We start from the raw sequence: 25,338 nt of genomic DNA on the forward strand, positions 1-25,338 counted from the left end.
TGTTTATTTATATGTTAGATGTACAAACATAAAAATATAATTTAATTTACTCTGCATGTCATCAACAATGGGTAATCAATCCTACATCAAGAGCATTTTAATAATAATTATAAAAAACTGTCTGGGTGATGGAGGCGTCTTTACCTGAAAACCAATGCAATTCTTAAGTCTCATAATACATTACGACATCTTAAAAGTAAACAAAAATCTGACTATATGATAAATTTGAACATATGTGTTGTAGTGAATGAAGAGAAATAACTGATAAAGCAAAAAGTATCGTTGTACCTGACCAGTGCCACTGAAAATACTGTCTAAGATTCATACTGCGGACAAATGAAGAATACAAAGCCATGTACAGTATGTCTTGTATGAAGAAGGCTACAATGCAAAAAAATAAAATACAGTAACATGACCTGATCCTATTTTTTTACATAAATTACAACACAATAAAACTCGCAAAAATAACTTTAACTGCTTTAACTTCCACTACGTCCTTAGTAGTGCTTTAAAGTTTTGAAAATATGTTAATCAACATATTTTACAAAAGATGACAGATATCTTAGAATCGCCAATATACTGTATACCCAGTAATTCAGTTGCTCTTCTTATTAAATGCCTCTTAATTTTGTTCTTAACAGGAAGTAATTAACAAATTTGGCCAACACAGTGACTTCTGGTCTATAAAAGAATAAATAAGGCAGGGCCTTTGTCTTCAGAGGTAGTTAAGAAGTGTGCTCGATTTTGCAGCTGTAAGAGCAGCTAGCTATCTATTCACTGGAAGTAGAGTTCATTTTCTTCAGAAGAAAAACCTCCCAATGATGTACAAAGTAATGTCTGTGCTCTCATTACTCATGAGCTCTCATCTCGTCAGGACCAAAAGAAAGTCTTTAATCCAGAAAGAGTATGCAGCCAGGCCACTAAGAACATTCAGGTATATTTGTCCCAGGTTAGTAAAGTTTTAATGAAGCGCCAAATATTCTTTCAATAAAGATTCTTTACCAAAATTTAGGGGCGAAGAAATCTCAAAACTTTGGAGCGGAGGAATTTGATAAATGATTTGGGAAACATTTCTCTGGACTCTTGTGCAGTGTAGTTGAAGAAGTTTTGTGGATGGGCAAGGACATCAAATAAAGCCTTCATGAGCTTCTTGTCCTGTCAAATAAATGTGAAAAAATTACATGTTAATGAAATTACAAAACACCATAACAATGTGTTTCATTCATCATCCACATGGAGGCACTATTGTATAATTATTGAAACTGGGACCTATTTCTTTCTTATCTCTTTAGTACTTACCAAAGTTCACCCCAAACAAATTACAAATTTGTAATAATTTTCTTCCAAACCCATATTACATTCACTTTTCCATGGAACACAAAAGGAGATGTTTAGCCAAATGTAAGGGATTGAACGCCTCGGTCACCATCCACTATTAATTTTTTTCCATACAATGAAAGTAAATGGTGACTGACACTGTAACTGTAATTTCTTAACATTTTGCCTAGCATCCTACTTGTGTTCCATGAAAGAAAGATAGTCAAAAATGTTTTCACACATTTAAAATTGTTAACCATACCTTCAAAATGTCTTGATGATTCTCAGAGGCATATAATCTTCCATCCCTAACAATGTCTTCAATTAGCTCCTGGTAGTCCTCTAAAAGAATGATTTTACACAGTATATAAGAGCTCAGCATACTCACAATCATAGACAATACAAACATGCATGATAATAAACATAATCAATTCAACTCTCACCATCATAGGTGACATAAGGAACTTGGAAGCCCTTTCCACTGTTTCCTTCGCTGGACCGGAAATGGATCCAGAGTTTCTTGGAACGGGAGGTGAAGGCGATAGGCCGCTCATATGTTTGGCATGTCTCATAGGTCGTCACTGAATCAGGTAGAGCTGTGGGAACAGTAGAGGAAGCAGTTTTCAGTGGTTTATTCGAGCCCCAGAAAATTGAGAGCCCTAAAGAGCCCATCAAGCAGCTCCTCCCCATTTCCACATATGTGTATTCATTATCACCCTGCTAGGCATTTAGAAAAGGATTTAACTCTAAATCACAACCCTGTAACACTTACAACTCTTCCGCATCACTAAGTAATCCCCACACTCGTCTTCAATGGGAAGGTAGATCTCAGGTACCACAACAAGGATTCTCCGCTTGGGAGGAGGGTTGATTATCCAGGTGCACTCGACATTGGCTGGGTAGTTGCCGGGGTAGTTGGGAGATTCAATATAACCAGTGAATTCTCCCAGCTCTCCTCCACAGTGCCGGTCTGTGAGGTGGTGTGAACAAATAATAATAATAAATTATTTAGACTTTATAATAGAGAGAATTGTTCATGTTGCATACTGACTCACAGGAAATAAAAGTTTTTCTTTTCATCTTTTTTTAAATGAAGCAAATTTGAATTCCTTTACTAAAGATATTTCCTTGAGGTTCAAAAAGGTTACACTTTACAATAAGGTTGTATTCGTTAAGATTTGTTAACTAAATAGGTTACCCTTAATGGTCCCTCTTTATTTGATAGTGTCTGTGTTACTGTGTAAGAACCAATTCATATTGATTAACTATTTGTTCATACTGTTTTTATGCAAATGCATGTAAATACACTTTGCTAGTTATTACTATAAATATATATTTTTTTATTGATTAATTTTCAAGTAATTGATTTTAGAAACATGATATATACATGTACATAGACACTGTAAAATAAAGTGTTACCCATTTATTTATTTTTTTATTGAAGAGTTGTATACTTATATTAAAGCATTATGAACTTACATGAATTAACAATGAACAATTGTATTTTAAAAATTTTGCATGAACCAGGATTAATAAATGCTGTAAAAAATATACTGTTCATTGTTAGTTGATGATACCTAATGCATTTACTAATGTTATCACACAACTCTCTGGAATACACAATTCCGGTTGGTCAATGTCACTATCTAGTGGTCTGATATGTCTGAGTAACAACCGCACATCCAGGAATTAAGACATAGCAGACTGGTCATCCGGGTATTGCGAGTCATCTTTCCTACTTCTTGGATCACTGTGAAATCGAATACAATTATTTCAACTTAAATCAAAGTTTCATGTCCATTTATAATTTATTTGGCAAGACGTCTTTTAATAAGCTGGATAATGAGAAGTCAGAGGGTCATTTTAAACAAAATAAACACCACCAGACCTCAGACTAGAGGTGGAATTCAGCTGCTCAGTATTAAATAATGAATGAATGAATTTAGTTTGTAGCTGCGTAATAAGTGGGATAATGCACAGTCAACCATTTTTTAATCGCAAAATAAGCCCCTTCAGTGTCTAGGTTTATTTTGCGATACCAGTCGGCTGGCTGTACATTATCCCTTACCTAACAAATACAACCTTATTGTAAAATGTTAAACACAAACAGCTTTTAATCTTTGCATACTTTTGCACTGCATAATGTTTGTGGATCCATCAAAATCGGTGCTAGTGTTTCCAGGGCAGGCAATGCAGTAGTTTTGGCCAAATTCCTTCTGATATGTTCCAATGGGGCAACGGATACAGCGATGGGTGTTAGTGTTGTAGTAATGTCCTGGGGAGCACTGAACTGTGGAAACAACATGTATTACTGTCTTGTAATGATAATTGTATCTACACCACTGATAAGATTGAGAAATAATGCTTAAAAGATACTTGTTGTAGGTTTTAAAAGCAATCGTCTTCATTACTGTGAAGTGTGAATCTAAATACAGAACTTTTGTTGTCTTTAAAGCTCAAAAGATACCTTTAGTCTCGCAATCCTTGAATGACACAGCACTATCATATTTAGTTGTGAGGCTTCCTCCACATAGGAAACAGGATGTGCGTCCAACCTCAGGCTGATAGGTGCCTTGTGGGCAGGGCAGACACGGGACAAAGCCGTCATGGGAGAACTGACCAGGTTGGCACTGAACTGGGATCAGAAAAATGTAAAGGCAACGCCAGACAAATTTGTGGACTTCTTACACAGCACATTATTACCTTCTAAAGAAAGCAAACTGCAATGATGTCATGCAAGTCTAAGACAGTGCAGGCCTTCCCTTCTCCCTTGAGTGACCACAACAAATTGGCTGCCACTGAGACAGACCGTAATAGCCTTTTCTACTGTATCTATTAGCAGCAAGCAGAAGACAGCATCAGTGCCTTAATGGCAAGCTGCCTTTGATGACATTGTTTGCTGGATCTGGAATTCTTTGGTGATGCGAATGAATCAGACATCTGAGGATTTGCAGGACTGCATGAAATCACCCCTCCCAACAACACAGACACACAATCACTCATGCTCAACAAGCCATTTGCTTGTGAGATTTACATCAATACAGGTATGCTTCCTGCAGGCTGCATAAACAAAAAACAAAATGTGATTCATATTATATATTTTATTAAAAGAGATTTCTAAAAGGAATAGCTCACACACAAATGAAAAGGAAAAAAATACAGCACCTTTAGACACATTCAATGACACGCGTGTCTCTAGATCAAACGTCACTGCTGTTAAATCTGATGTGTAACAGTACCATATTAAATTAGATAGCTACTGTGAACGGCAAGATTTTCAATGAATAATGACTTAAATTTCACCCTGTTCTAGGAATGCTAATGAATAATCAATAATCAAGATAAAAAACTATCGAGTTTACTCTAGTCGTGAGTTTGAATCCACGGCATGCTAAGTGAATCCAGCCAGGTCTCCTAAGCAAGCAAATTGGCCTGGATGCTAGGGAGAGCAGAGACACATGGGGTAACCTCCTCATGGTCGCTATAATGTGGTTTGCTCTCGGTGGGGTGTGTGGTGAGTTGTGCATGGATGCTGCGGTGGATGGCGTGAAGCCTCCACATGCGCTATGTCTCCACGGAACATGCTCAACAAGCCACGCAATAAGATGCGCGGATTGACTGTCTCAGATGCGGAGGCAACTGAGATATGTCCTCCGGCACCCGGATTGATGTGAGTTACTACGCCACCACGAGGACTTAAGAGTGCATTGGGAATTGGGCTTTCCAAACTTGGGGAGAAAAAGGGGAGAAAAAAAGAAAGAAATCGAATCTGTATCTTCTATACAAGTTATTGCTAATAATAAAACATTAACAGTAAATTAATTAAAACTGCCTAAATATATCGAAAAAAGTCACAGAACTGAAAATACAAATACTTGTATTTCTTAAGTGCATTTATTTAAATTATATTCAAACAGTTGGCTACATGCACATACTTCAGTGACTGTTTCATGTTTCTTTCTACAGTAAGGACTTTTTCTCAGATGTTGACGTTTTTACGTTTGCAGTAGAACGGTTGGTAAGTCAAGAATAACATTTTGTATAAATAAAGCTTTGATTGAATACAAATTTGCATCTTGTATTTTTTGAGTTTCAAGCTGTTCACCACTAACATTTTATTATTTTTATAGTTGAGTAATTGATTTTCATTTATTAGCGCTAGGAACTGTTATCACATTAGAACAGTGGTTCCCAACCCTTTTCCTGGAGGCCCCCCAACACTACACATTTTGAATCAAACACCCATCTGATTCAACTCATCAGCTCGTAAGTGGAGACCCCAAGACCTGAATTGGGTGTGTCAGAAAAGGGAGATATACAACATGTGAAGTTTTGGGGGGCCTCCATGAACAGTGTTGGGTACCACTGGTTTAGAAGACATGGATTAAACCACTAGAGTTTTGTGGATTAATTTTATGTTTTCTTTATGTGCTTTTTGGAGCTTCAAAATTTTGGTTACATTCACTTGCATTAAATTGACCTACAGAGCTGAGATATTCTTCTTGAAGTCTTTTTTTTGCAACCCTAATCTGTTCCTCACCCAGCTATTTTATGGCTTTAGTAGAGCACACAAGTGATAAGGACTACTTTTATATTATATGCTTTTTTGTCATTTTAAAGCTTGAGAGCTCCAGTCCCCATTTACTTTCATTATATGGCAATGCACCATATGCAGGATTTGAGAACAAATTATACAGAATTTTCATTTTTGGGTGAACACCCTTTGAAAATATCTGCCAAACAACAACCTCAAAGGAAGTGTGTGTGATGGTAAAAAGGTTACACAGATTTGTTTGTTCATGAGAGCCTCTCTGTGAAGTCTTACCTCCACACTCCGAGATATTTCGTGCTCCCGCGGTTCTTGGGATTCCCCTGCCCTCGGGACCTGAGCAAACATTGCATGACACCTGCCCTTCTTTATCTTGGTACGTCCCAGGCGGGCAAAGAAAACATCTTCCCTGTTCTCCATTGTAGTATGTCCCAACGCTGCATTTCACTAACATAGAGAAAAATTGGAAGTTAGATCAAACATAAACTAAACCTGGAAATTGATAGTTCACTCATAAATGTACTCATCATTTACTCAACCTCATGTTGTTCCAAAGCCATATAATTTGATATCTTCAGTGGAACACTGAATGTTTAACAGATAATGTTAGCCTTTCCATACATTGAAAGTGAATGGTGACTAAGACAAATTTTCTGCCTAAAATCTCCTTTTGTGTTCCACAGAAGATAGAAAGTCATATGGGTTTGGAACAACACGAGGTTGAGTACAATTTTTTTTGGGTAAACTTACCCTTTAAGCTGCTAAATGAGCACTGCAAATTGAACTGATGCAGCTATGCCAAATATTCAAACAAATAAGAGCCCGGAGCCTTTGCACAGCTGCCCGGTCGCCAACATCAAACAGCCCTCACAAGCATATACAATCCTATTATAAGCACCCTCACCTTACTGAAGCAGATACCGAACACACTCAAAGGGAATATTTGCCTCTTACCTCACATAAACATATGATGTCTGATTAAAGGGAGCAGAACAAAGTCTTTTTAATGTTTACTTGCTAAATGTGAAACAGCTCTGATTTATAGTGATGGTTTCCAAAGTGTTTAGCACACACTTTGCTTAAAACAAGCCACTCGCTGCTATGGTTCAGTCGTTTAACGAAGTAAGCTTAGTAATTTAGAAACGATCCTTTCATCTCAGTGTCTCTGTGCAAACATCCAACTGACAATTCTCAGGGGAATTTAGACAAAACTCCTACTCCAGAGATTTTATGGCAATGATAGCTAATGCCACAAAGGCTTAAACAGCATGGCAATTATGTGTTCCTCAGCAAATTGCCTGGTTTTCCAAGAGAATATATTTTTTTTAATTCTCTCAAGAGCAGATCATTTTTTTCCCCTCTTTTGTTAATCCTGAATGATCATGAGGAGCCACCATCACATTGTCCCAGCCAGCTTTTATTTGACAGAGCAATGGAGTAAGAGAGGAGAGGAAAAGAGTAAGAGATGAAGAGAGAGAAAACCTTGAAGCCTTTCAAATGCAAAGTGACAATTCTATTCAGGTCTCCAATTGATGGCCCCAAAGAGGTTTAAAGGACCTTTCACCTCTATTCTAGTCCCCCAGCTTTTGCCTATTTGATGACATAGGCAAACACTATGGTATCACAGTGGTAAGGAGCTGAACCCAATAAAAGGGGTCAGGATTGTGAAACCCCCCCATTCATTGGAGCCCAATCGCTCCTTGCGCCTATCGGGCAGGGACCAAACAGCTGATGCTAATTGATTCCCATGGTGTTGCTGAAGTCAATTCTCTCGAGATTCTTACTGGCAGGGGTCACACAGAGTGGCCCTGCCTAATGAGGAATTTGGCACTTAAACTGTTTGCTTGAATAAACAGCCCTCTAAAATATATCCCCCTAAAAACAAACAAGCAAACAATAACTTAAGCGCATTTATGGACAGGAATGGAAAACGGCAGCCAAGAGGGCACACTCACACAAACTACTCCTTTAGAGACTGTTTCGCTTTGCTGTTCAATTGGAGTTCATTTGTTTGCGTGTTTAATTAACAGGGATGCAAACTCATGAGAGTGAGAAAGGTGAGAAAATCAAAGCTGGTGTTCCAGATGTGTATTTTCTGTTGAATTGTTTGTTGTATTTAAAGCTTTTTTTTTTTTCTTGTTTCTTTTTACTGACTCAATGATGTTGGACTCCTTGTTCTTCTATTTTCTATTTGCAAAAGGAATGTTTAGAAATCTGGTAACACTTTACACTAAGGTTCTATTTGTTAACATTAGTTAATGCATTAGGTATCATAAACTAACAATAAACACAATTTTTTATTTATTAATCTTAGCTAATGTTAGTTGATAAAAATACAAATGTTCATTGTTAGTTCATAGTGCATTAACTAATGTTAACATATACAACTTTTGATTTTAAAAATGTATTTGTATATGTTGACATTAACATTAAACAACATTAATAAATGCTATAAAAGTATTGATCATTGTTAGTTCATGTGAACTAATGTTGTTAACTAATATTGACAAATAGAACCTTATTGTAAAGTGTTAACGAAATCTAAAATTGATATTTCAATATATTATATAATATATTATTGACACTCTAAGGCAGACGATATAAAATAACAATCTTAAGACAATTGTTTTTGGTCAAACGTCTAATGTGCCAAAAACCTTTGCACAGTACTGTATATATTTTGACATTAAACATTTAAATATATTTGAAAACCAGCTTTAATTATGTAGAATATGTTTCATGATAATGATTCTGATAAATCCTTTTAGTTAAAAATAAAGCATAGGTTTCCTCCATCTGTGAGGAAGTGTTGAAGTGGGGATTTTTCCTCACACACTCCAGCGGCTAGAACAAGCCCCACTGGGATTTACAATGGAGTGGGCAAACTGAAAAGGCTAAACTGCACTTATGTAAGCAAGCCAGTGGGGGAGGCCAAAACAAGGAGATAATGCTCGAATCAAACTGGCACTTGGACACTGCATGTCTGTATACTTTAATCGTACACATGCCTGCTTCAGGGATCATAGTTTACCTTCAAATAATGACTTTTTGGCAAGCATACACTTTACATTTCACTTGACATTCCTTGCAAAACATGGTAGAAACACAGCTTGCACGTGTTAAATTATGCAACCAAAATTATGTTAGGGGCTTTATTACTTTTAGTTGGTTGGACTCCTGGGACTTGCTATTTGTAAAACAATGAGGAGAGAGCTAGTCACCGGTCAATTTTCTTACTTCACTCCCCTCAATTCTCATTCCTCAATGGAGACTTATCCAACTCCAGTTATAATGGATCAAACACTTAAAACCCGACCAACTAAGGCAAACAGGAGAGACAGAGAACAACTACAAACTCCCTACACTTCTTCAAACTAGAGACAGGTAGAGACAAAATGCAAATAATCCAGACATATCTATCAGCAATACACACCATCAAGGCTAATTTATACTTACAAGGCAAACTGTCTTCTTTTGGTTTGCCTAAAAGTATGGTGTTTGATCGTTTGGTAATATTTCTTATGTTCGAGCACATCCCTGAAAGACCTACGAGAACTTGGCAAGATGAAGAGAAATGATGATTGGATTGTGGGTATGGTTTGGACATGATGTTCTTTACTTATTTTCCTCAATGAAACAATTTTAAAAGTTTAAGAGAAGAAAGCTTGGCTTCTTCCATTGTATAAATTAGGCTTTACTGACAAGGAAGAACTTTAGTGACTAAATCTCTCATTGTTTTTAACTGGTCAGAGTTTCAGATACCTGATATAACCTCAAAAGTCCAGCATTTGTTGCGTTTTACATGATGGTTAGATGAAGAGATGTTGGTATCCTCACCAGGCTTCTTATAAATAGCTTATCCAGCAATATATCCTTAGTTAACCATCTTACATCTTATATGTTTTCCACCAGTGTCAAACCAGTGCTTACTAACATAAACCAGCCAAGACCAAGATGGATAGTCATATTGGTCTTAGCTGTCTTGTCAGCAGGAAAAGAAGCCTTTAGGGACTGAAAGCCCTGAAAAAGCTGAAAATCCACTCTTATAAAAGGTCTGATTGGTCTTCAATACTGCTGATACTGAGCTTCTAAAGATAATGGACCTTTCCACCATAAAAGAGAACAAACAATCTTTGCAACCCTGTCACCTTAAAAAGACATCGATGAGAGGTTTCCAATGCCTTTTGTTGAAGACAATAAAGTCAATGAGATACTGTTGAAGACAAGGAGACTCCAGACAAAGAGTTTGGTTGTGCCTCATATACATTTTATGTTGTTTATTTGAGAGAAAAACAAAAGAAGATGGATTCAATGTGGAAAATATACTGTACTTAGTTGATCTGAAGTCTTGTCTGACTAAACTTTCACAACGTGAACTTCAATCTTGAAGCTGGAACAGCTTTCAGTTGTAAGAGCCAACAATAGCCCTAAGTTCCACTCTCTCTATCACCAGTCTTGCCTCTTTAATAAAGCTCATGCCAACTCTCTCTCACCACACATATTATGCTATATAACACCTAATATGTCAGTTAACTGGACGCACTGATGCCAAATCCACTTCTTTAATATAATAGTCCAAACATAGTATTTGCAAAACTAAATCGGATATAATCGGATTCGTTCAAACTCGACAAAATCACTAAATTGGAGCACGACCAACATAATTAAAGGACTAACGTAAAGTGCAAAGTAAATGATGTCATGCATATGGGAAACGTAAAAAAAAACATTATCTTGTGCAATTGCAAGTTACCAACAAGCATTTTGTGTAAATCAGCATGTTACAGGGTTCCCACTCTGTTTGACCAATGAATTTCCATGACTTTTCCACTCATTTGTGATGACTGGATATGGATTTTTTTTTTAATAATTTCATAGAGATTTCACTCAAAATTATCAAATTTATGGATTTATATTGTACTATAGAAATTTCCATGACTTTCCTATGGATTTTTCTGGCCTACAAATAACAATTTTAAAATTGTGGAAACCCTGATTTAAAAAGCATTTTCAACTGCTGAGCATCACTGACTCACTATAAAAAAATTCTGTAATTTTAAAGGTAAAAGAATTAAAAAATGCGACACAAAAAAAAAAAAGGTATTTATCCTAACATATATGGTAAAAATGTGTAATATTTTATAATGTATAAAAAATATATTTTTTTAATATGTAAAATGTATAATTTTACCATATAATTAACAGTAAAAATGTATATTATGTTTAACAAGATAATACATGTACTTTTTATGGTAAACTATTGTTAAAACTATGGTTCAAACCAATAAACGGGCATTCCCAGAAGGATCGGCTCGACCCATAAAATTTTGTTACATTTTCGTTACTTTTAATGGGAATAGTTATGTTTATTCTTACTTTTAATTTAATTTACCACAGCTGCCAGTATCATACTTTAAATTTAACAGATTTTTCAAACAGTATACTAACCACATTTCTTGTCCAGCAGAACCTGTCCGGTGCCGCAGTACTCAGGTGGGTCAGCGGGTCGGACAAATTTCTTGGCTAGCTCGTACTCCGACCCAGCAAAGTGAAGATGGAACTGCTCCCGGTTAATAGACTTTCGAAGAGTGCGGATAGTCTTCTTAAGTCGCTTTTCATAGCGTCGCCGAACACATGCCAGGTCACAGCCCTCTGCTAAGAGAAACACTGGATGCCATATCTTGTCCACAACAACATGATAAAACACAAAGATCCTGATGTGACAAACTCCCATAAGGTGCAATCATTCCACTATTTAATATAGAACCCACACTGCAAAAAAATTATTGTATAGCTCTGTATTTTTGTTTAGTTTTTCTGAAAATATTTCTAAACATCCTTAAAACAAGACACATTTAAAAGTTAATAGGATGAGAAAAATAACCATAATTCAAAAGGAGAACAATGTTATTTTGCTTACCCCATTTGTAATTAGTTGTTCTTCTTAAGTACAGGGGGAATAAAAATATGTGAACCCTTTGGAATTATCTGGTTTTCTGCATTAATTGGTCTTCATAAAATGTGATCTCATCTTCATCAAAATTCCAATGAAGGAACAAACACAATGTGCTTAAGCTAACAACACACAAATAATTATAATCTTTCATGTCTTTACTGAACACATCCTATTAAATATTCATAGTGCTGTGTAAAAAGTAAGTGAACCCTTGGGTTTAATAACTGGTCGATCTTCCTTTGGCTGCAGTAGCTGTGGATTAGACCTGCACAACATTCAGAAGGAATTTGACCATTCTTCCTTACAGAACTGCTTCAGCTCAACCATATTCTTAAGATATCTGGTGTGAACGGCTCTCTTGAGGTCATTCCACAGCATGGAAACACAACATTTAAGTCTGGGCTCTGTCTCGGCCACTCCCAAAGGTGGACTTTCTTTTTTTTTAAGCCATTCTGTTGTGGATTTACTTCGATGTTTAGGGTCATTGTCCTGCTGTATCACCCAACATATGATGAGCTCAGCCACCCTGACATTATCCTGTAGTATCTTGATATACACTTGGGAATTCATTTTTCCCTCGATGATGGCAAGCAGCACAGGCCCTGAAGCAGCAAAGCAGCCTCAAATCATAATGCTCCCTCCACCATACATTCGCCATTGGGATGATGTTTTTAGGTTGGTATTTGGTGCCCTTTTTATGCCATATGAAGTGCTACGTGTTCTTTCCAAACACTTTAACCTTAGTTTTGTCAGTCCACAAAACATTTTCCAGTAGCATTGTTGAGTGTCAAGGTGGTCTTTGGCTTTTTTTTTTTTTTGGAAAACAGCGGCTTCCTTAACCAGTTTCAATGATTCCTTTCAAATCTTTAGCTATCACTCTAGGTTAACCCTAACCCTGCCACTATACAGTACTCATTAAAATAAAAATATTTTTGTCAGATGATTAGATTTAATATTTTTCTTGTTTTCTGTATACAGATTTCTCTGTAAATAAGACTTAATATCTTATGCAAATTTCCTCTCAAGTAAATCTGTCTTCTTTTAAGGTTGTTTTGATATTTTACTGGAAAACAACACAAAGATACTGTGCGAGACAAATATTTTTTGGAGTGCACCTTCACACACATTTTTAACTAGGAGATATTTTCACCTGTTGGCTTGTTTTAGTAACACAGCAGCAGAAGCAAGAAAAGGGGTGCAAGCAAGCAGTGAGAGCCATCGTGGGCTGAAATATTCACATGCAGCGCAATGAAACCAACCTGTTACCTCCTCCAGGTTGAAATCCAGCTCAAACTGGGCAGTGATGGAGGATCCCTCCTCCTCGGTAGCTTTCCGCCCATGACGACTGCGCAGCTGTCTGCTTGAAGAGGTACAGTGCAGGCTAACAAAGCTGAACTGGACATTCTCTGTGGATCTTTTATCTGAGTAAATACATATTGAAGACTTTAAAACTACAGTTCTGGTCTCTATGAACTCTACAAGACTAAGGGATTCTAATTACCCAAAAGTTACGTCATTATCTTTTAGTATTACAGGATTCCCACACCTTTTGCCCAATTAATTTTCCAGTTGTTTGTGATTTAATAAAGATCTAATTAATAAAGAAAAAAAGTCTAGCTGAAATGTTTTAAAAATGTGCATAACTAGAAAATATATATTCAATATAGAAATTTCCACAATTTAAAAATTCCCTGGGTTTTCATGACAGCGGGAACCCTGATATTAAAGGAATATTCCAGGTTCAATACAAGTTAAGCTTAATCGACAGAATTTGTGGCATAATATTGATTAACACAAATGTAATTTTGATTAGCCCCTCCCTTTCTTTAAAAATAGCAAAAATCACAGTGACAGTGAGGCACTTACAATGAAGTGAATGGGGGCCAATCCGTAAACATTAAAATACTCACAGTTTTAAAATTATAGCTACAAGACATAAGCAATATGCATGTTAACATGATTTCAGTGTGATAAAATCACTTACAAACAGTGTAATCTCTTTTCTGTGTAAAGTTAGAGAATTTTACAGTACTGTTTATAGTGCTTTAATGAAATTATAAGTTTCACATTTCTGCATTTAAACACTCAAAAAATCGTTTCCCTTCACTTACATTGTAAGTGACTCACTGCAACTTGCCTCTTTAACAAAAGGTTTTTGCTTCCTTTTTTTTTTTTAAAGAAAAGGAGGGACGAGTCAAAATTATTTTTGATGTAATCAACATTATGCAACAAATGCTGTCGATTAAGCTTAACTTGTATTGAACCCGGAATATTCCTTTACATTTAAAAAAAATCACTTTCTAAAAAAAAGAAAAAGAAAAGAAAAATCTATTTTGGTCTTTCAAAGAGGAAGGAGGACACTGAAGGATGTGGGACCCTTTTCACACCATAAGCCTAATCAGAGGTCAATGTGATTGATGACCTGTGTAGCGCTGTGTTGAAAAGCATGCCATGGCTAATTTAATCTAACTTTCCAACATAGCCGGACAATGTGTAGCAACAAGACATTCTAAAAATCGAGATATTTTGTACTTCCCCCCCAATACTAATCACATAACACTGACCCCACTCAGATTTAGACATCCAAAGGGATACGTTTGCACTGTATTTGGTCATCTAAAAAAATGTAAGTTTTTAGTTTTATTGACTCATTTTATTGAGTTGTCTAGTTAAAGTGCACATACTCCATCTTTAAGTCAGGGCTTAACAAACTGTTATCACATTGCATCCTGTTTGCTAAATCTGTGCATTTGAATCTACTCGCTCAGAGAGAAAATATAAAGATTGATTTTGAGTCGGGTAAACACGTCTTGTTTTTGGTTCTTAATGCCCTAAAACCTAATGCCCAAGCTAACCTCTACTCTAAAGAAAACAAAAACATTGCCACTTCGGTTGTCAATTCAGTTTAGAGACACTTTGAATATGAACTACAATGCTGAGAGGTCAGTACCTGAAAGTGCTGTTTTGAAGCTCTGTGCGAGAGTTTCATGACTGCGCTTCAGATTACATTTCCCCTGTCCAGATTTAAAGGTTGCGATGGTTTTAATTCCTGAACCTGTAGAGGGAAAGTCAACACCATGAGCTTTACACTAAGCACATGCATACATTAATTTGTCAAGTCAATTTTATTTGGCTTGGGCATCTGTGGCTCAAGTGGTAGAGCTGGTTGGCCACTAATCGCAGGGTTGGCATTTCGATTCCTGGCCCACATGACTCCACATGCCGAAGTGTCCTTGGGCAAGACACTGAACCCTAATCCTAGCGCTTTGGATGGCAGCTCTGCTATGAGTGTGTGTGTGCATGGGTGAATGTGTAAAGCACTTTGAAAACCACTAAGGTTAAAAAAGCGCTATATAAGTGCAGACCATTTATATAAGCGCAGAACATTATTTATATAGCGATTTTTAAAACATATATTGTTTCAAAGCAGCTTTCCAGAAAATCACACCTTTATATATTAAAGGGATAATTTACCCAAAAATGAAAATTCTCATCATTTACTAACGCTCATGCCATCTCGGATGTGTAAGATTTTTTGAAGAATATCTCAGCTCTGTAGGTCCATACAATGAGAGTGAATGGTGGCCAGAACTTTGTAGGTCCAGAAATCACAAAGGCAGCATAAAAGTATTCCATAAGACTCCAGTGGTTAAATCCATGTCTTCAAAAGTGATATGATAGGTGTGGAAAACAGATCAATATTTAAGTCCTTTTTTACTATAAATTATCCTCCCTGCAAGTAGGTGGTGATGTGCACAAAGAATGCAAATCACCAACAACTAAAGAAGAATGTGAAAGTGGAGATTTATAGTTCAAAAGGACTTACTTTTTTGCATATTGCATTTTTCTCACCCACACCTATCATATCACTTCTGAAGATATGGATTGAACCACTGTAGTTGTGTGGATTAATTTAATGCTGCCTTTTATGCATTTTGGACCTTCAAAGTTCTGGCCACCATTCACTTGCATTGTATGGACCTAGAGAGATAAAATATTTGTCTAAAAATCTTGTCTAAAAAATACATTTATACACATCTGGGATGGCATAAAGTTTGAGTAAATGATGAGAGAATTTTCATTTTTGGGTGAACTATCCCTTTAAACCCCCAATGAGCATGAGCAATTGTGACAAGGAAAAAGATGTTTAAGTAGTGAAGGGGAAAAAACCTTAGGAGGAACCCCACTCTCAGAGAGCCCATTGTCCTTTGGCATTACAATATACAGTATGTACATATATCAAATATCATAAAATATTATTACATAATATGTGTTACATCACATTGCGATATCACTTTATTAATCACGACATATAAAGGATAGGGAAGCAACTATATTGTTATTTCTGTTATTTTACAAACAATGGGGACATACCAACATACATCAACATGCACTTACCTGGACAATATGACCCATTGTAGTTCCATTGTCCTCCAGCAAAGCAGGGTAGGGGCATGCCACAAGTCACTGTGTATGAATCTTCAGCCCCTACATATAAATGTGAAGGTGTGAGAGAAGCTTCAAGCAAACTCCAGCATTAACATACACAAACATAAATCCCAGCAAACCAAAGTTTTGTTTGACTTACCATTGCTGAATTGAACCTGAGACTGGCAGATCAGGTAGCAATGCTCACCCCCTCCCTGCTTACTGCAGTTCAGAGTGGGTCTGGCAGGTGGAGGCACTAGGGGAGAGTCCTCTGCTTCTGTATTTGAAAATCACAATACTTAAAGGGAAAGTTCCTCCAAAAATTAAAAGCCTGTCATTATTTATTCACTTGTTCAAAACCCATGAGTTTCTCTCTCGTGGAACACAAAAGCAGATATTTGGTAGAATATTAGTTTCAGTCACCATGTACTTTCATTGTATGAAAGAAAAGATGCAATCAAAGTGAATGGTGACTACGGCTAACATTCTGCTTAAATTGTGTTCCACAGAAGAAAGTCATCTAGGTTTGGAGCAACATAATGTGAGTAAATGATGACAGAATTTTCATTTTGGGGTGCTGAGAAAATAGTGGAAGGACTGAGTTAGAGAAAAAGAACACACAGAAAGCTCATCAATGCAGTATGTTCAAGATCAAAAGATGACTGAACAAGGCTGGAGAACGTTTTCTCTAAAAGATTTGAGTTGGATGGCTTTTGATTTCTGGTTGCTCGGTGGCGTAAAATGTGAGAGCCTGATAGAGAACAGTAAAATAGTATCTAGTATAAAGTATCTCCTGTTTTTAACTCCTAGGGATAAAGATCTGAGGTATATCTAGGATAGGTGATTTCCATCTAAGCCAACAACATCAGATACAGAAGTCCAGTATTCAAATTCACTTAGGCTTATCTTACCGATGCAGTCTTTCTTGTTCCAGTGCAGTTTATAACCAGCATGACAGTGGCACTCAAAACTTCCCATGGTGTTCTCACAAGTGTGTTCACATCCTCCGTTGTTCAAACTACATTCGTTTATATCTGAAAAGAGAGGAATTAACAAATGCCTGGTTTTTACAAGCACAAGTGTCTATCAAGCAGATTTCAGGTTTATGGATAGCGGTACATCCTCTGTAATAATTCAGTGTATCACTTCACATTTTTTGGTGATCTGAGAATTATAATGTTCTATCTGCCTCTGGACTCGATTTGAGACACAGGGCTTTAGAGTTTCACACCTCTGGATAGCAGACATAGATAGAACTTAAATATTAGACTCATACTTTTTTAAACATTGAATAGGTCTATGTGCTTAACTTGTCCATGTCCACACAAATAACTTTTCGGATGAAAACTCCATGTAACGGTGAAGAAAACATCATCTTTCTCCAAAGTGTGTGGTACTCAAGGGTTTTTCAAAGTCTCAGTTTTGGGTGGAGGAAAACACATTTCCAGTGTGGATAATAGGCATAAACATAGCAACTTATTAGTGTGATTATGGCCTCATTTTCAACCCAAAATGCCAGATTGAACTTTGTAAAACTGAGATCAAATATAACAAAAATCAAGTGGAGGTGTGGCAGGCCTATAGCCAAGCAGGAACACCATCTGACTGTATAAAGTAATGAAGTAATATCCTTACCTCCACAATGGGCAAGCCCATATAGAATGAAGCCCTTGTTGCACAAACACTGGAAGCTACCAGGTGAGTTCACACAACTGTGGTCACACATCCTCTTGAAATAGCACTCATCAATATCTATATTCAAACCAAAATTAAAATAAATGGCAAATTACATAGCAACGTCATCAAGCATGCTCTCATTTTCTGTTCAAAGGTCCCATATTGAATATGAAAGAAATATTTTTTATTAATAACAGGGAGAGGTGCATTCCTTAGAAGACTTGTAACAAGGAGAGGGGCTTTTCTGTGTTCTTAATCAAAATGTAATCTTAAAGTTGAGCATTATACTCGTTGTCTGCATTAAGGATCTTCAAAGGAATCTTGCAAGTCGATACTGGCACCCTTCAAGAGACTCCCACCCTGTCTTATCTCCAAGCCTAGCTACACACACACATAGACACAAACACCAACCCCCCACACAGTTTCTCTGTGTTTTGTTGGATCTATAGCGGAGGAACACAATGTCCTACCCTGGCATGAACGCTCGTCTGTTAGCAGCTTGAAGCCCTTCCGACAGCTACACTCAAAGCTGCCAATGGTGTTCCTGCAGTAGTGTTCACAGCCACCGTTATAGAGTTCACACTCGTCAATGTCTGAAAGACAAAGAAGGACCAAATCAGACCACAGAACATAGATGGACTAATCAGCAATGTCTGACTAGTCAGGGCATACACTATATTTAATTTGACACTAATGAAAACTAAGCTGTAGGGATAGATGTACAGTCTGTTAAATAAATTATACAGTCTTTATGTCTTAGGTCACCCCAAACTTTTTGAAGCCAAGCACCCCATAATATATTAATATATTATAGATAACAAAATATGATGATTCCCCTGGTGGGGGACCCCTAGCATGAAGGAAGTTCATATACTTACCCTCACATATATCCCAGATGGGTATGACTTTCTTTCCTCGGATGAACACAAATGAAGATGTTTATAAAATAATGGAATTCTGGAATTCTTAGACAAGTTGAATCATACCTCGTTGAAAGAATTTTAAAGGTCTCCTAGAGAGGAGAGGTGTCCAAATCACACCAGCTGTTCCTCAAGGATCAGTGCTTGGACCCCTCCTCTTCTCAATGTGCACAACATCACTCAGACCGATCATTGAGGCACATGGCTTTTCCTACCACTGCTATGCAGATGACACGCAGCTCTACCTGTCGTTTCAGCCTGATGACCCTCTCGGACATTTCGGCATGGATGATTGAACAACATCTTGCCAAGACAGAACTTCTTGTGATCCCAGCTAACCCATCTGTTGACCACAACCTCACTATTCATCTTAGTTCAACTACACTAACGCCAACAAAAACAGCACAGAACCTGGGAGTAGTGGTAGATGACCAGCTTAATTTTACTGCCCACATCTCATCAACTGCAGATTTGCACTCTATAACATCAGGACAATTAGACCTTTTTTGAATATGCTGCATAGCTCCTGGTCCAAGCTCTGGTCATTTCAAGACTGGACTACTGAAATGCTTTGTTGGCTGGCCTCCCAGCTAACACAATTAAGCCAGTGCAGATGGTCCAGAATGCAGCAGTGCATCTCATCTTCAATCAGCCAAAAAGGGCTGATGTCACACCACTCTTGATTTCACTTCACTGCAGGGCCGGACTGGGACACAATTTCAGGCCGGGAAATCCTACACCCATCCAGGCCATCCTATGCACCCAAATAAAATTTAGAAACACGGACAACCTTGCCCCCCCCCCCCCCCCCCAAATTACATTTATTTCACAATCACCTTATTGTAATTTGTTTGCCCAGAATCTACATTTATTTTAGTAAAAATCAAAGTATTATATTTATGACAAAATGTTGTAGTTTTTATCTGAAAACTATTAAATATCCAACATTTAACAACACTATATTTCATACAATATGTTAATTTTTAATTTTTCTTATTTTGCTTCTACCTGTCATCTCACTCCCTGGCTAAATCTGATGTGTGATCATTGCACCACTGCTAGTGCTAGGTTGGCTGTCTCCACCTTCATTTGATGAAAAAAAAAAAAGGAAATTTGTATTACCTTATTAAATGTATGCATCATCTTTCATGTCAAATTCTTACATTTGATCAATAAATTCAGTTATAATAATAAGACACTGGGCTATTACCCATCAAATTAAAAAATGTGCACTGCAATTACAACTGCAATAAATAATGTTATGAGATTGATGTTTTAAATAAATGTTTGAATATAAAAAATGCAATACTTAAACATTAAACTAAACCGCCAATAGGTGGCGGCAAGTGACCGTCTTAACTAGTGAGTCATTCATACAAAAGATTCGTTCAAAACGCTGAATCATTTCAAAACACCGCGCTGCTGTAGCTTTCCTTTGGAACTATTTTAGCTGGTGAAATAGAACAAAAACAGTTAATATGGTTTGTGTCTAAAATGTAAGTAACTTAATAATAAATATTAACTACGCTACTTGTTTATTGAACAATAAATTCAATGTACCGGTAACATTTTCAATCGTGATACTATTCAGCAAAACAGCTCCCTTAGTTGTGTTATGTTGAACTAAATCATATGTTATAAATAAAAAAAAACAACAATTAGAATTTTTACCTCAGTACATTTCTTCTGTGAGTTTTCTGTGTGCACTCATTTGTTTTGATTTCTCCACGAATGTAACGTTAGACGGGCGCTACCGCTTGGGGCCTACATTTGCTAGCAGTTCAATACTACGTTAACGAAGAAAAAAGTACAGTATTTACAGATGAAACTGACCTGCACTTGAAGCCCTGAACAGGTCAGTAATTTTGCTGCTTCTTCTTGGAGTGCTTTCTTTTTTTTTTTTTTTTGTCCTTTCCCTCTCTGCTCCACCTGGCCGTTTTCTCTCCATCATCAAAGGCTGCTCGCATTTTCTGTTTAACCGTTTGTCTGAGGCGTAAAGTCGAATCGTAGCCTTGCAGGTCAAGACTAACAGATTCATAATTTTTTATTATTTTTTGTTATCAATATTAATAATATTTTTATTGAATGACGAATTCAAAAATGATCACTGGTAAAGGTAGTAATATAAAATAATAATAATAATAAAAAATAAAAAAAAAAAACCGCTGGCTGGCAGCAGGCCAACTTAGTCGCCAGGACAGCGGGAATTGTCCCGGTGCTCCCGATGGCCAGTCTTGGCCTGCTTCACTGACTACCTGTAGCTTTGACTCTGGCCTTTAGGACAGCCAATGAATCCGCACCCTCTTACTTCAATTCACTTCTCCAGGTCTATGCTTCAACTCGCTCTCTGTGAGCTGCGCCTGGTGGTCCCATCACAAAGAGGCTCAAAGTCTATTTCACGATCTTTCATTTTCTCTGTTCCACTGTGGTGGAACGAACCTCCAACATCCACACGATCTGCTGATACCATCTCATCATTCAAAAACCAGCTGAAAATTGGTTTCAGCTGGTTTTTGTTAAAATCTGTTAAAACTGTTTTAAAATCTGTTAAAACTGGTTTTTCAACGAGCACTTAACCAATACACACTAATTGCACTTACTATTTAACTTAAATTGCACCTATACAAAAAACAACAACAACAACAACAACTGTCTCTTTCTTCTGCGCTAGCACCTATACTACTCTAGCAACCTTGAGAGCTTGGCAGTACAACACTGTAGATGTTGTTGAACTTTGTATGACAAATTGTTGCTATGTTCCTCATTTGTAAGTCGCTTTGGATAAAAGTGTCTGCTAAATGGCTAAATGAAAATGAATGGGTATCAAAATTTGAAGCTCCAAAAAGCACATTAAGGTAGCTTAAATGCAATCCATATGACTCCAGTGGTTATATCTATATCTTCAGAAGTGATTTGACAGGTGTGGGTGAGAAACATCCATCCATCCATCCATCGTCAACCGCTTATCCTGTGTACAGGGTCGCGGGGGGCTGGAGCCTATCCCAGCTAACATTGGGCGAAAGGCGGGGGACACCCTGGACAGGTCGCCAGTCCATCGCAGGGCCACACATAGACAGACATACGCTCACACTCACCTCCACATGGTGAGAAACATATCAATACAATTTTTTTCAATAAATTCTCCTCGATATGCACTAAGAACTTGATTTATCACAAATAAAAGAAGAATGTGAAAGTGGAGATTGAGAGTAAAAAAGGACTTAAATGTTGATCTGTTTCTTACCCACACTTATCATATATCTTCTGAATATATGGATTGAACCACTGAAATCGAATGAATTACTTTTATAATGCCTTTATGTGCTTTTGGAGGTTCAAAGTATTGGTAGCCATTTACTTGCATTGTATGGACCAACAGAGCAGAGATTTTTTCAAAAAATCTTCATTTGTATTCAGCAGAAGAAAGAAAATCATACACATCTGGGATGGCATGAGGTAGAGAAAACGATAAGATAATTTTTCATTTTTGGGTAATCTATATCTTTAAGTCTCGTTTAATTTTTTTCAATCTATGTTTTCCGGAGCTTTAGTCCACTGGATTGTTTTTTAAATTATCAATTTTCAATGTTCCGTTGGCTGAACAATTGACATAAAGCACACAACAGTGCAACCCATTGAACAAATTAAATGTCCCTCAGAGTCTCACTTTCATTTGCATCAAATATGTTGTCTACCCTGACTAAGGTCCATATAATTTGAAAAATGTTGATGCAGACCTTTGCAGGACTTGCCATCCGGTTGGAGAGTAAATCCCACCGGGCAGCTGCAGCGAACACCTGTAGATGTGTCCTTGCAGGTGCTGTCACAGCCTCCATTATTCAGTGCACATGTCTCTGAAGGGAGAATGAAAGAGTTAGAGAGGGTGTGAGAGAGACAGAGCATCAGGCAAATACATGTAAATCAGTAATTAAACGATCTGTCAGTTCATTATTAGTCTGTGCTGAAAAACCTGCGGGTCAATCTTACGAAGCCTGTCAAGTACATGACTGAATAATTTTTCACCCTAAAATCAAAAGAGAAAATATATTATTTACAAAAATATTGTTAAATATCAAAATAAATATTTTTTTAAAGAAATTGATACCTTTTTAAGATTTTTTGCATTGTGAAATTACAGTATTTCCATGATAGCTAAGCACATCCACCCCGGAATCCCAGTTCTCATTAATTTAATGTGGGAAAAAAATCGTATTCTCATTAGTGTAAAGCAAAAAAAAAAAGAAAGAAAAGGATTCTACTTAAAATATACAGTATTTATTGTACAAGATATGGTTGTAATGGTAGTATTTGATTTTCAATCAAATATTATTGATTTTGGACAATATGTTTATTTTACAGTATAACAGTAATGAGAATCTAATGGGAAACATTATTTAGAATGAGAATTACAAACAAATCAAAAGTAAAACATCTGAATGTAATACACATATGGCAATTGGGGAGGGAGGGGGGATTAATTGTCATGAAAATGTCACAATGGAAAAAGTCATAACAATAGGCTTCATTTTATTTATGCAAAATACATTTTTTGTCATTTGATTTTGGGTTACAATATGACACAGACATGCTGATGATTCATGATTCACTCCTACATACTACACTCACCTAAAGGATTATTAGGAACACCTGTTCAATTTCACATTAATGCAATTATCTAATCAACCAATCACATGGCAGTTGCTTCAATTCATTTAGGGGTGTGGTCCTGGTCAAGACAATCTCCTGAAATCCAAACCTGAATGTCAGAATGGGAAAGAAAGGTGATTTAAGCAATTTTCAGCGTGGCATGGTTGTTGGTGCCAGACGGGCCGGTCTGAGTATTTCACAATCTGCTCAGTTACTGGGATTTTCATGCACAATCATTTCTAGGGTTTACAAAGAATGGTGAAAATGCCTTGTTGATGCTAGAGGTCAGAGGAGAATGGGCCGACTGATTCAAGCTGATAGAAGAGCAACTTTGCCTGAAATAACCACTCGTTACAACCGAGGTATGCAGCAAAGCATTTGTGAAGCCACAACACGAACAACCTTGAGGCGGATGGGCTACAACAGCAGAAGACCCCACCGGGTACCACTCATCTCCACTACAAATAGGAAAAAGAGGCTACAATTTGCAAGAGCTCACCAAAATTGGACAGTTGAAGACTGGAAAAATGTTGCCTGGTCTGATGAGTCTCGATTTCTGTTGAGACATTCAGATGGTAGAGTCAGAATTTGGCGTAAACAGAATGAGAATATGGATCCATCATGCCTTGTTACCACTGTGCAGGCTGGTGGTGGTGGTGTAATGGTGTGGGGGATGTTTTCTTGGCACACTTTAGGCCCCTTAGTGCCAATTGGGCATCGTTTAAATGCCACGGCCTACCTGAGCATTGTTTCTGACCATGTCCATCCCTTTATGGCCACCATGTACCCATCCTCTGATGGCTACTTCCAGCAGGATAATGCACCATGTCACAAAGCTCGAATCATTTCAAATTGGTTTCTTGAACATGACAATGAGTTCACTGTACTAAAATGGCCCCCACAGTCACCAGATCTCAACCCAATAGAGCATCTTTGGGATGTGGTGGAACGGGAGCTTCGTGCCCTGCATGTGCATCCCACAAATCTCCATCAACTGCAAGATGCTATCCTATCAATATGGGCCAACATTTCTAAAGAATGCTTTCAGCACCTTGTTGAATCAATGCCACGTAGAATTAAGGCAGTTCTGAAGGCGAAAGGGGGTCAAACACAGTATTAGTATGGTGTTCCTAATAATCCTTTAGGTGTGTGTATATTATAATGCAGAAATAGATGGCCAAGGACAAAGAGTGCACTATGTAAATATGAAATGGCAGAGACAAACACAACACTCAGCCTGGTACAAAAAACTCCAAAGGCCCTGAATCTCAATGCATGAGCAAAACATGTGAAATGTACCACTCCGTCACCAGGGCATATTTTGCAAGAGAGAAATCAGAGGTGGTGAAGTGTGGGTTACCAGTCATTTCACAGTTTACCTAAAAGACTGTGGAATGCCCAGTCTGGCCTGGCTAGAATCCTATAAATATATGCACTGCAGGCTAACATGATATTTCCTGGTTTTCTCAACAAATAATGTATATAAGCCTATGCCTCGAATAAAACTACTATTATCCATACTTTGATAATGTATTGATTGTTAGTGGGAGAATTTTACCCATGAGCAGTCGACGCTTGACTCGTTTGTCTACCTCGGCCAAGAACGTGGCATTGTGGTCAGGGGTGGTGGGGGCTGTTTCATCCCTTTCTGAATGAGACAGACAAGAAAACATAAGAAAAACATAGACCATTGCCATACTTACACTTGAAAGACATTTGGTTAGTATTACAGAATAAAATAATCTTATACAAGAATTTGTTTATTAATAACCATAATGTTTTAAAGTGATTCTTACTGTTGCTCATATTAAGGATTGGAGTTTTGGTCAAACCCCTAACTAGAG

General features: G+C 37.3%; 1 protein-coding gene across 2 annotated transcripts in view; it reads right to left on the reverse strand.

The window, feature by feature from the left end:
* Positions 1–7: 7 nt before the first annotated feature.
* Positions 8–25,338, reverse strand: part of scube2 (signal peptide, CUB domain, EGF-like 2) — a 36,914-nt gene continuing 11,583 nt past the window's right edge. Inside the window, exons 7-23 of one of the 2 annotated variants that reach the window (XM_052145560.1) lie at positions 25,053–25,142; positions 22,585–22,701; positions 18,398–18,520; positions 17,886–18,002; positions 17,162–17,284; positions 16,411–16,527; positions 16,221–16,310; positions 14,773–14,877; positions 13,082–13,243; positions 11,315–11,518; positions 6,143–6,313; positions 3,785–3,952; positions 3,446–3,607; positions 2,090–2,287; positions 1,761–1,913; positions 1,580–1,659; positions 8–1,155 (exon numbers count right to left, since the gene is read on the reverse strand). In XM_052145560.1, the coding sequence (XP_052001520.1) occupies positions 1,009–1,155; positions 1,580–1,659; positions 1,761–1,913; positions 2,090–2,287; positions 3,446–3,607; positions 3,785–3,952; positions 6,143–6,313; positions 11,315–11,518; positions 13,082–13,243; positions 14,773–14,877; positions 16,221–16,310; positions 16,411–16,527; positions 17,162–17,284; positions 17,886–18,002; positions 18,398–18,520; positions 22,585–22,701; positions 25,053–25,142 (2,327 nt within the window). In that variant the 3' untranslated portion in view covers positions 8–1,008. Of the gene's footprint in view, positions 1,156–1,579; positions 1,660–1,760; positions 1,914–2,089; positions 2,288–3,445; positions 3,608–3,784; positions 3,953–6,142; positions 6,314–11,314; positions 11,522–13,081; positions 13,244–14,772; positions 14,878–16,220; positions 16,311–16,410; positions 16,528–17,161; positions 17,285–17,885; positions 18,003–18,397; positions 18,521–22,584; positions 22,702–25,052; positions 25,143–25,338 lie in introns of both variants that reach the window. The other variant, XM_052145552.1, reaches the window with a different exon arrangement.

This window comes from Xyrauchen texanus, chromosome 2, assembly GCF_025860055.1.
Source record: "Xyrauchen texanus isolate HMW12.3.18 chromosome 2, RBS_HiC_50CHRs, whole genome shotgun sequence".
Lineage (NCBI taxonomy): Eukaryota > Metazoa > Chordata > Actinopteri > Cypriniformes > Catostomidae > Xyrauchen > Xyrauchen texanus.